Below are 12,619 nucleotides of genomic sequence, written 5' to 3' on the forward strand. Positions count from 1 at the left end.
CAACTTGGTAGCTTAAGGTGCATCAACATGGATCTTTGCTTCGATTTTAAAAATGGTGTACGTGGTCTACCACATTTGTTGATCTACTACCTGTATTTGGAGTTCATCCAAACCACATGAACGAAAATGACAGTTTATTATTTTCTTAATCTTAAAGTATATAAACTTAATAGAAAATGGTTGATTATACTATAGAATCTGACTAAGAAACCCATTTGACTATCTTGTGTTAAATCATTAAGATTTAGGAGGCTAGATTGAGATTATGAGATAGCCTCTGAATCATTCAATATGTTTCTTAAACTTATCTATTAATAGGCTCTATGAACCACTAAGTTGTGTCTTTTTAGTGATCAAGCACTTTACCTATGACTGATCAAAGGAAGTCTCTTAATGAAATCATTATGAAGCTATCAAATAGTCCCTAAGAGCATTCTCATCCTACTCCCTATCTCTAAATCAAAAATTACCACTACTAGAAAAAACACATTTAACGACACGCAATGCGTGTCATTAAAGGATACGGATGACACACAAATATGTGTCAATTGATAGCCCAGTCATAAAATGAACATGACATGCACCTGCGTGTCATGTTTTATGACACGCATTTATGATACTCTTTCATGACTCGCAATTAAGACATATATATATATATAACATGCATTTATGCCTGTCATGGTTTTAGGTGTTTTTAAAAAATATATTTATACATATATAATAAATATATTATTATTTTTTGTAATTACTCTACATTAATGATAACTAAATTCTCACAACACAAATAAAATGCATAAATAGAAAAACAAACTATTAATCATCCTTAGTCAAATTTACAAAGAGTACACTTTAGAATTAGATTTCACAACAAAATAAACAAAATCAAACTCTATTGATCCGTAATTAGCTAAATGTCCTTCCTTATCATCCCAAAGGTTGTATATGATAATTTGTGTGTTAACCCTCATGAAAATCAACCTGCAAGAAAAATATAAAGAACGTAAAATATAGAGATATTTAAATGAGCAAAATGGGTCTTTCAACTCCTAAAAAAACGTCATTTAATGTGTAGGGAAACATTACCTTTTGTAGAAGAACAAAAATTGCAGCACCAATCACTGTAAACTTATTCATTCTCATCCAACCTCTCATATTATGTGAGGGGTGTTTTTATAATTTAGAGAGTGATTCCGGGTGTTGTGAGTGATTTTTAGAAAAAGTAGTGATTTTTCTGTATATTTGAAAAGTTACTGTTCATCTCCTATAATTTTTTAATATATTTTGAAAGTGGTTGTGAGTGAAAGAAAGAGAAAATGTAATGATAAAAGGTATAAAAAGTATTATTTAATTGAAATGAAAAGAGAAAATAAAATGAGTTTTAGTGTAATTTTTAGTTTGGAGATAGGGGGTGGGATGAGAATGCTCTTAGCACCCGTTTGAAGCTTCAACCCAAAATGACACCCCTATATATTGGTAAACATAATAAACATATATATTGGTAAACATAATAAACACATAATGGAGTTCTACAGTTACATGTATAAAACAGTAAAGTTTCAATATGTATAAAACATAATAAAAATAATAAAGAGTAAAGTTTCAGCAACCCCTATATATTGGTAAACATAATAAACACATAATGGAGTTATGCAATTACATGTCTAGCACATCATGAACATGTATAAAACTGTAAAGTCTCAATAACACAAATAATAAGATTCATATGTAGTAATTTGTAGTATTTCAATGATAATAAGTTCTCACCCCAATCGACTGGAAACAAGCTTTGCGAGTTGATCAACAACCTCTAATGGAGTTCTACTGTTACATGAAATACTATGTTAAAAACTGATTAAAATACCGGTTCTAATAAGCAATTTGTACTTGAATGAGCTTACATTGTTTTGCGTAATATGTTTTTCGCTCAGAATTTCAAGTAATATAGCACATAAGCTGTAAATTAAACCTTCTAATGTCACTGTCTAATACCTGCCAAACAACAAAAACAACATATGTCAATTTTAACTACAAAATGCATTTTAACTATTTATTTTTTACGATGAAAGTGTTAAAAAATATTCTGGGGGCTGAAACTTAAGTCCATTCCATGCAAATGAAAGTTTAAAATGTTAAAAAAGTTTATTTTTTCTTAAACGGGTCAAATAAAAAAGTTTAAAAAGTTATATGGATCAAATACAAAAGTTACTAATACATGTGAAGTGAGTAAAAACCACTGCAGGACAGTAGCAATAGAAATTTAAATTGGTATGCATTGAATAGTTGTATTAAAGAAATAGTTGTACGAGTGTGCAACGGGTATGACCCGGACCGGAACCACTTTATATGATTTCTTAAACCCGGAACCAGACCTACTACAAATGAGTCGGTCCGGGTCTTGAAACCGGTTATGCAGGAACGGTTCTGGGTCTACATGCAAGACCTGTTTTCATTATTTTGTGCAAAATAGTTGGCTTTCTTGGAACCCTTTGGCCCACCTAGTTGGCTGGACCAACAAAAATGAGAAACTAAGGCGTGCATATATGTTTTGATCTAATACCATTATGTAACTGTAAATGAATATTGGCACTTGGTATTAGATCATATTAACTACAATTTGTGGGGACAACCTGCCATGCTAAGAAAAACTATAAAAGAATGCGAGGTGCATATTTGTTCTGTAAATGTACATACTAATGTTATTATTTTGGTTTATTTAACAAATACTTGTACTTTTTTTTAACATGATAACAATTTAGAAAGATGATGAATTCATTTTCTTAAAACACTTTATACATATAGTTATAAAGTTACTAATTAGATGGGAGTTTATGGATACCTGATGATTCTGTACGACTAACAATCTATATAACTAAAAGCAAAAAAACACTTATATCTACAACAACTATGGTAACAGTAGATATGTCTCAAGACAATAACCATATGAAATGCATCCTAATAAAAGGTAAATAAATAATTATCTCTTACACTACCATAACAATAGTTAATTTATAAAATATTAAAAGGCAAACAACTAACAAAACACCTGCCTCAATTGCACAAATGTTGAATTTGAAGACAACAATCAAAAGCATAGATGTAAAAATATCACAAAAAGAGGGACTCAGGGGCTGCACATGTTACATTTTATGCTAAGCAATTAGAATTTAGGTTGAATTGTAGAGCAAAAAATGAAACCCAAATAATGGAATCGTTAACCACAGAGCATAGTTTAATGAAATCAGACAATAAAACATGGTGTGAATCTCAACCAGATAACATGAAATATGAATCTCAAAACAACAAACATAAAGCTGATATTGATTATTAGTTTCTAATGAACAACTGCAGATTATAAACATCCAAGTTACTAATAGATGTTAGACTAGAATCACCTCAAGTGATAAAAAGAATACACATTTATCTACTGCTTACCATGAATTAAAGCAGTAACTTCATCTTGAATGATCTCCTGCAACAGATAAGATCTAAAAATATGATGAATCAAACTATCAAATTAAAGGTTGCGGAGAGATTGGGTGAACGAAAACAGAATTGGGGTAAAATTAGGGTTACCAATTGAAAATTGAACGGGTCGTGGTGGACTGAACCCTAGATGCCGTCGTGGTGTAGCGTGGGATTGATGGAGAAAATTGATGATTGAAGGACACTAAACCCTAGATAGAGTTTGGTTGTGAGAAAATTGGGAAAAGATCGTGGGACTGGTGTTATGATAACTTATGCGCTTTTTTGAGAGAATTAATAGGGGGATTTAAATTTTTTATTGGACAAGATGACACGCTTACAAGACAAGCATGGTTATTTTTTTAATTTATGACACTGGTTCAATTACATACAAATATAAGTGTCATAAATCTTCTAACTTTTTACAAATATGACATTTCTTTATGACACGCACATTTGCGCGTCATAAATCACTGTGTCATTATACGCATGTCATTAAAGATCATTTTTCTAGTAGTGTACGTCAAAACTCACTATATTTTCTCTCTCCATTGCAATTAAATAATACCTTTTATATCTTTTATCATTACCTTTTCTCTTTCCTTCACTCACAACTATTCTCAAAATATATTAAAAAATTATAGGGGATGAACAATAACTTTTCAAATATATACAAAAAAATCATTACGTTTTCTAAAATATAAAAACTATTCACTCACAACACTCGGAATCACTCTCTAAATTATAAAAACACACCTTACACAAAATAAGGGGTTGGATGAGAATGCTCTAACTTAAAAAAAGCCAAATGAAACTATTTAATCCCAACGCAATACAAATATTTTATGAATTCGAGTCGTGTAGAATATAATTAAGGTCAAATGAAAACGATTTGTGATAACCGAAACCTAAATAAAAAAACAAAACACTATTTGGATACGGAGGGGACATTTCACACAAAGGTGGACCAAGATTTGGACAGGTTGTCAAAGTGTGGACACACTTATATATATATAATGTTGTGCTAGCACCAGTTGTCTCGAAAACCTTTGACCATGGTGATCACCACAACCCCGCCCGTAAATTACATTGCTACCCTTTGCCCTTAGGTGATACATCAAAGTTCAAACAACTCCATTTAAAAGGTTTGATGACCGGGTATATAATTTCATATGATTTTAAATTTTATTTATAGTATCATTGGTAGTTAAATATCGTAGTTTGATTGCTTTCACCGACAAAACTAACATATGTGTCAAAAGTGACAAAGCGTGAGTCAACTCTCTATGTACGGCTCCACACTGCCTTCCTTTCATCGCATACTTTTTTTACAAACGATGATCATCTAATATGTTTACCAAAAACCATCAATGTCACCCCGATCGGCCATAAACTGATGGATCAGCAAGTGAACTAATTGGTTTAGAGACGCCCATATAAAATCCAAGCATAACTTGTTAAAACAAGTAGAACATGACGACCCTATCCTCCTTTCTTTGTTGAACAATTGCTTGACCCGGTAACTAGCGGAGCTACTGGTCCAACACCAATACTTGTTTCAAAGTATTACAAGTTTCTTCACCGAAAATGAAAACTACTCATCGCTGCTCAACGAGTTGCCCATTTGTTCTTGGTGAATGTCAGCGTGATCTTGATGTAAATAATTTCTCTTAGGCTATTAGTAAAAGCACGTGACAACCATTTTTAAAAACAAATCATGTAATGTTTATATTCGTTTAGTCATTTAGGTGAGACAACTCATGTTTTCCTTCAAATCTTTAATGGGCCTTTAATTTTTTATTAACTTAACAAAGTTAATATGGAAAATTAATTACTAGGCAAATGATGTACAACTTCACATAGAAAACCAAAATAAACAAGTTTTTATTTGATCAAACTTATACCCAAGGACTAAATTGTAACAGTAAAAAATCATTGAACATAAAGACAGGAACGTGTAACTTACTTTAACATATGTTCCGTTAAACAATACGCCTTTTTTCGATAAAACACATATTTCAAATTTAAAATAGTCATAAAATTAATTAATTTTTACTATATATAATTAATTAAAAAGTTCACTTTTTAACAACCTAAAATAAAGAACCCCTGATTCCAATAAAATAGTTTTCGTGTGATACAAAATACAAATGTTAAATTTATTTATTAATAAATAAAAATCAAATACCAAAAAGTTAATATACCAAAAACATGGAGTGACTGACACAAACACTAACACTAGCTACCTACGCCTTTGGTTTCACACACACTTTCCCACCATACGCTTGCCGGCAGATCGACGTCGGTTTCTGCGACTTCAAACATAACTCCGAAGATGCCGGACAACTCTTCAAACAGTTATCCCCTAAGCTCCCGGAAAACTTCCCGGAAAAAAACCCCTCCGGCGGCACTCCGTTCAAATAATTCCCGTCCAAAAACAACCTCTTTAAACTCGTCTTCTTGCTATACTCCACCGGGATCGGCCCTTGCAACTTATTGTAACTAAGTGACAATGATGATAATGAAGGAAACGCCGTGAAGTTCGCCGTTAAGTGCCCACTGATTTTATTATATCCGGCGTCAACGGCAATAACATTATTATTATTACTACCAGCCGGTTTTAATATCTCGAGACCGGTGAACTTGTTATTAGCGAGATTGATTTGTTGGATTGATGTTTGGAGGAAAACCCAACCCGGGATTGTTCCGGTGAGTGAGTTGTTACTGAGTTCGATGACCTCGAGCTGAGTCAACTCGGTGAAGGAGGTTTTTGGTAAGAACCCGGAAATGGAATTGGATTTAATTGCGAGTTCGATTAAGTTGGGGGCGAGTTTTGGGATTGGGCCGGTGAGTTTGTTGAAGCTTAGATCGAGTCGGGTTAAGGTGAGTGAAGTGGATGTGTCGGGTAATGAGCCGGAGAGTGAATTATGGGACATGTCTAGGGTTTCGATGTTTTTAAGGTTTGAGATGGTTGGTGGGATTGCTCCGGAGAATGAGTTGGATCGGAGGTTAAGTGTTTGGAGATTTGGGAGAGAGAATAAGGAAGATGGGATTGGTCCGGAGAGTTTATTGTCGGAGAGATCGATGGTGACGAGTTGGGTGAGTTGGGAGACGAGTGGGGAGAGAGTTCCGGAGTAGCCGACTCGGTCGAAGGTGAGTTGGGTGACTCGGTTGTTGGTGCAAGTTAGCCCGCATAGGAAGTGGGTGATGTGTGGATTGGAGCATGGGTCGGATGTGAAGTTCCACGTGGCAAGGCATGAGTAGGAGGGAATGGTGGTAGGATTGATGGCGGATTTGATGGCTTTGAGGGCGGAGACATCAGAGGGGAGGGTGGTGGTGGCGGTGACGGATTGGAGGAGGAGGAGGAAGAGACTGGTGGCGGCCACGGCGGTAGTGATGATGTGTTTCATGATAAATGGAGGGAATGATGGATTTGGTAGAGGGGAAAGAATGGGTTTTATTGGGGAGGTTTTATGGGGACAATGGTCTAGCATTACCCACTTGGATTTAGAGATGCACAAACCGGTTTTTTTAAAAAAACCGGTCCGGTTAATAACCGAACCGGTCCGGTTAATAACCGAACCGGTTTTTTTGGCCCGGAAAAAAACCGGTTCGGTTAATAACCGGACCGGTTAATAACCGGTTTTTTTCTGTCAAAACCCTAACCGGTCTAACCGGTTAGGACCGGTTTAGAAACCGGTTAGAACCGGTTAATAAACCGGTTTTTTTATTAACCGATTTTTTTATTAACCGGTTTTTTTTTTTTTTTTTTTAAATTTCGCGGTTTAGAGCGTTTGGAGTTGTATAATCGAGTGTGATCTAACCAATACCCAACCTAAACTATATATAGATGTTTGTGGGGGTAAAATGGTAAAAAAAAAAAAAAACGGTCCAAAAACAAAAAAAACGGGCATATAGCCGTTATACAACGTTCAAAAACCGGTTTTTAACCGGTTAACCGGTTATGGAGAAACCGGTTAACCGGTTTTTCCACAACGGTCAAAAACCGGTTTTTTTATAAACCGGTTAACCGGTTTCTCCATAACCGGTTAATAAAAAAAACCGGTTTTTCCATTAATCGGTTCGTTAACCGGTTTTGGATCTAGAACTTGTAACCAAAAGACGAACCGGCGGTTTGTAAACCGGTCAAACCGGTTTTTAAAAAACCGGTTTTCGTAAAAACCGGTTTCCGGTTTAAACCGGTAAACCGGTTCCCCAACCGGTTTTTTTGGCCATCTCTACTTGGATTCCATGGAATATTATAATGATGGAAATCAGATATTATGTTAATTACTATACCTAAATTATAATATCTTAGGTTGTCATGTATGAAATTTGTTTATGAGCATTACTTGGTTGATACTTTATAATCTATTTAAAAAAATGTGTCATGTGTATAGATTGGTTTTGATTTAGTTAAACATGTTAACCGATAGACTATGAGCACACTTGACTTGTTTAGGCACGTACATAGGCTAAACCGGTTGTGTTCGGGTTACACGATTTAAAGTATGTATAGTTTAGAGTTAATCTGATGGGATTTTCACCCTAGTCACGGAAATTGTGAGCATCCAAAAGCAATATGTAAATATAAACGTGGATATTATGTTGCCTGATTTCGTTAACAATATTTTTGTTTATTGCAAAAGATACAAGTTTATAACTTATGTATTATTTCATGGTTTATTTTAGTTAAGATTTTGCACTCTATTTGATAACTTAAAACTCATAAATATAAAAAAGATTCTTTAGATATTTAATGCATAATTAATCTGCAGCATGGAGCAATATGTGGAGTTGGGATTTGTTTAAATAAAGGGATGTTGCAAAAAGTTGGTGAACCTCTATGCTATCAGTAGGACTTAATAGTCAATACTTTCCGAATTATAAAAGTGGCAAAAAAAGGAGCTTTATTTAATAACTATTTAATAAGTTTAACATAATATATTAAGATCATTCGTGATACATAAATGGACTAAAACTTAATTATTTTCAATATTATGAAATTCTATCACAAAGCAGAAGAAAATTTTCATAGAAGGTAACATTTTAATATTTTATAATTAAATTTAATAGAGTGAATTTGGGAGAAAATTTCTGTCAAAACAAATGTTTTTTTTTTTCATTTCGTCACCTCCATTTTGTTAGGGTGTTTAATGACACAAGATGCTATAGCTAATGTAAGAACCGACAAGAACTTGTTGCTTTGAACCTTGAACTAATTCATGAAAACTGTTACATTGTAGATGGTTGATTGTGGTGAAAAAGCGGTCTTTAGCTTAAACTTAAAAGTGACGAAAGAAATCAGCGGCTTAATAACGATGGATTAAAATATAAGTTCTTGTAAACCAACTTAAGTAAAGAAATAAAGATAATAAAAGTAAAAATAGCAAGAATGAGACAACATGTGAAGGCCCATTATCATAGTGATATGTAAAGGAGGGGCACTATGAGTTAAAAGATAAAAGAAAAAGTCTGTTATATTTAGATGTACTACATACATACAATTTAAATTCAAAGTTTTTTTGTTTTTTTATTTTTTTTGGAAGAAATGAAGGGTCTAAAGAACATAATCGAAAGGATGGCTAAGTTTATAAAGGGCAAACAGGCTAGTTGATGATATAGAATTGAAATGCGCGTAAAGTTCTTGTGGGCTAAGGGCATCTCCAATGGGGTGTTTCAAATCCCATGTGGAGCTGTTTTGAAATTCAACACAGGTGCCTTATCCCATTGGAGGTGGGTGCCGAAAGTGTAGTGTATTGGAAAAACAAACCCGTTTTTGAAGATGGGATAATTCACTATGGAGGGAAAAGTATGTGATGAGTTGGCAGTTTGAAACACAAACCAGTAATAATTACTGGAGTAGAAATAAAAGTTTTTGTAAGTTGATTTAAAATCTGATGTGGCATGCTGAGTTGACGGTTTAAAACAAAAACAGATATGCTGCATTGGAGATGCTCTAAGCAACATTTGGTGGAGGATTTGACTTGTTGGATTCTAGATAGACAGGCTATAGTTTGAAATATAACAGGGGGAGGGTATTTAATAATTAGTCGAGTAATTGATAAAAGATTTGCAAGTCCACAAGCAAAAGTTCTTTTGGTATAATTTTTTGACGGGATAAGGAAAACACAGCATATGGGAGATGAAAGGGACATTACTATAACTCGTTTCGAACCAAAATAAGGGTCATAGCATGGATGACAGAAACATTGAAGTCATATGAGTTGTAGCTCTTAAATTGGGAAATCACGAATCAACTAGGTGACGTGTGAAAAAACAAAAAAACAAAAAAGAAAAGAAAAGAAAAAAAAAGATTATTTAAAGACTGAGCAACTAACCCAAAATGTGGAAAATCATGCTCTGGAGTAGCCCAATTGGAAAAAGCACACCCGAAATTATTTTGTCCATTAGGCCCAAAAACTTTGTCTAGTTAAACGTTTCGAGGCCCATTAATCATCCATAGGACTAGGGCCGTTCAAACCGCTTGATGCTCGACCTCGCTCATCGCTCGCTCGTAATTTGCTCGGAAAATGCTCGCTCGTTTTTTCGCTCGATTGTAAACGAGCCAAGCAACGAGCAAACGTCTGCTCGGTTCGGTTCGGTTCAGCTCGAATATTTTTAATTTGTTTTATATATAATTAAATATGAAGAAATATATAAATATATAGACTAAACACATAAAATATAAGTATATAATTATTTAAACCCTTTTAAAATTTTCCTATTTGTTGAAAAGAGTCAAGTCCAGTTCATCCTTTGCAATATGAGTTAAGTTGTTACTTTTATTTTTATGGTTATTGTTATTATTTTTTTAAGTCAGTTTGTTTGTTGTAAAATGTATATTCTTCTAACTGGAGGGAGCAAAGTGTTAATAAATTTTTGGGAAGGGCTTTGCTGCAAATATAGGAGGGACAAGAAGAAGCATTTTTACTAAAGATAAAGGGCTTGGAAGTAAAAGTTCATTTAGCTGCATATAATAACCAGTAGTTGAGTTTTTGGTGAGAGTTTTTGAAGTGCAGATCACATGTTCGTCTTCTTCTTTCAACTCTCTGAACTTTAAACCTGCAACATATTGTTGCTGGAACACAAGATAGTTTGGTTGTATCTTTTGATCTCTTTTGTTATTTTTTTGTATTGTTTCATTTAAACAGTTTAGGGTTCATGTATTTGATTAATTGATTTCAAACAAACTTGTAATATTTTTTGGTTGTGAAATAAAATTGAGATTGTTTTGTGTCTTTAACATGGTATCAGAGCGTTAGGCTCTCAATCTTTAAATTTTGTTTCACGTTTTTTCAAAACCCTAATTGCTTGTTGTTGAATCGCAATTAAGATTGTTGTGATTCGATCTTGTAAAACGCATTCTAATAAATAGTTTGCCTCATCTTGAACCCTAAATTTTTTGATAGTCTTCGATTAAATTTAGGGTTATCACGAAACCCTGATTGTATGAAATTTGTTTATGAGCATTACTTGGTTGATACTTTATAATCTATTTAAAAAAATGTGTCATGTGTATAGATTGGTTTTGGTTTAGGTAAACATGTTAACCGATATACTATGAGCACGTTTGACTTGTTTACATACATGGGCTAAATCGGTTGTGTTTCAGTTACATGATTTGAAATATGTATAGTTAGAGTTAATCTTTGACACAAATAGGTATAGGAGTTTTGATCGGGTTAATGATTCATTTGCTAATCTGATGGGATTTTACCCAAGTAACGGAAGTTGGGAGTATCCAAGAGCAATATGTAAATATAAACGTGGATATTGTGTTGCCCGCTTTCTTTAACAAGATTTTTGTTTAGTGTAAAAGATAAAAGTTTATAACTTATGTATTATTTCATGGTTTATTTTAGTTAAGATTTTGCAGTCTATTTGATAACTTAGAACTCATAAATATAAAAAAGATTCTTTAGATATTTAATGCATAATTAATCTGCTGCATGAGCAATATGTGGAGTTGGGATTTGTTTAAATAAAGGGATGCTGCAAAAAGTTGGTGAACCTCTATGCTATCAGTAGGACTTAATAGTCAAATACTTTCCGAATTAGGCCGAGGGGTGCGGAGCGCTAGGAGGGGCGCGAGAAGGCGTTCGATAGCGCCCCGGGGCGCGAGAGCCACACCACCGGGGCGCGAGTGGGGCGCGAGAGGGGCGCGAGAGCGGAAAACGAGGCAGGCGCAAGGGAGGTAGCGCTCGTTATGGGCTGTGGGAAAAGGAAAGAGCCGTTGGGAGGCTTAAATAATTAATAAAAAAATATTTTTTTTTTTAATAAAATCATCTATATATATCACAATACATATCAAACACCAACCATTCTCACATATCAAACTCCAACCATTCTCACATACTACAACCAAAACCAATATCACATACCACACACAAAACCCAAAATCACCCTATCTTCGAAACCTTTAAAAATAATGTCGTCGTACTCGTCTGATTCCGACTCCTCAGAAGAGGATGATTTGCTTCTTCAAGTAGGGGGAGTTTTGACCGCAGCCGTGGTCAATCTCTTGCAAAATCAAGCCCATCAACCCCGACTCCCGAGGGTTAGAGCACCACCTCGTGATCGTGATCGATCGGGTGCTAACGAAACTTTGATGAGGCATTATTTTAGCCCTCAACCGGTATACGCGGAGTCGGATTTTCGAACTCGTTTTCGAATGAGCAGGCAATTGTTCACGCGTATAGCGAGTGATTTAGAGGCACGGTATCCCTTTTTTCAACAAAGGGAGGATGCTAGGGGTCTTCCCGGTTTTACACCTCTTCAAAAATGCACGGCTGCTATCCGTCAATTAGCGTACGGCATCTCGTCGGACGCTTTGGATGAGTATTTACAGATGTCGAAAAGGGTTGCACGTGAATCCCTTCATTTTTTCTGCCAAGGTAAAAAACATTAATTTTACTTTTTACTAAATATTTATTACATTTTCTAATATATATTGTACGTAGGAGTCATATCGACTTACGCTCGGAGATATCTGCGTAAACCTACAACGTATGACATCCAACGCATATATGAGGTGCACGCAGAAAAACATGGTTTTCCTGGGATGCTAGGTAGCATCGATTGTACGCATGTTGGATGGGCTATGTGTCCAACGGCCTGGCGAGGTCAGTTCCACCGTGGTGATCATGAAGGGCCG

The 12,619-nt window shown here is 34.8% G+C and overlaps 1 protein-coding gene across 1 annotated transcript; it reads right to left on the bottom strand.

The window, feature by feature from the left end:
- Positions 1 to 5,708: 5,708 nt before the first annotated feature.
- On the bottom strand, positions 5,709 to 6,955 carry LOC143535747 (protein STRUBBELIG-RECEPTOR FAMILY 7-like). Its single transcript, XM_077029917.1, has one exon. The coding sequence runs from the start codon at positions 6,870 to 6,872 to the stop codon at positions 5,709 to 5,711; it is 1,164 nt and encodes a 387-aa protein (XP_076886032.1). The 5' UTR covers positions 6,873 to 6,955.
- Positions 6,956 to 12,619: the final 5,664 nt, after the last annotated feature.

Source organism: Bidens hawaiensis, unplaced genomic scaffold (genome assembly GCF_021521415.1).
Source record: "Bidens hawaiensis isolate Kalapana, Puna unplaced genomic scaffold, B.hawaiensis_p1.1 tig00010597_1, whole genome shotgun sequence".
NCBI lineage: Eukaryota > Viridiplantae > Streptophyta > Magnoliopsida > Asterales > Asteraceae > Bidens > Bidens hawaiensis.

Bases quoted from the DNA above. Each gene is read 5' to 3' on its own strand.
- LOC143535747 (XM_077029917.1), bottom strand. From the start codon at position 6,872: ATGAAACACATCATCACTACCGCCGTGGCCGCCACCAGTCTCTTCCTC.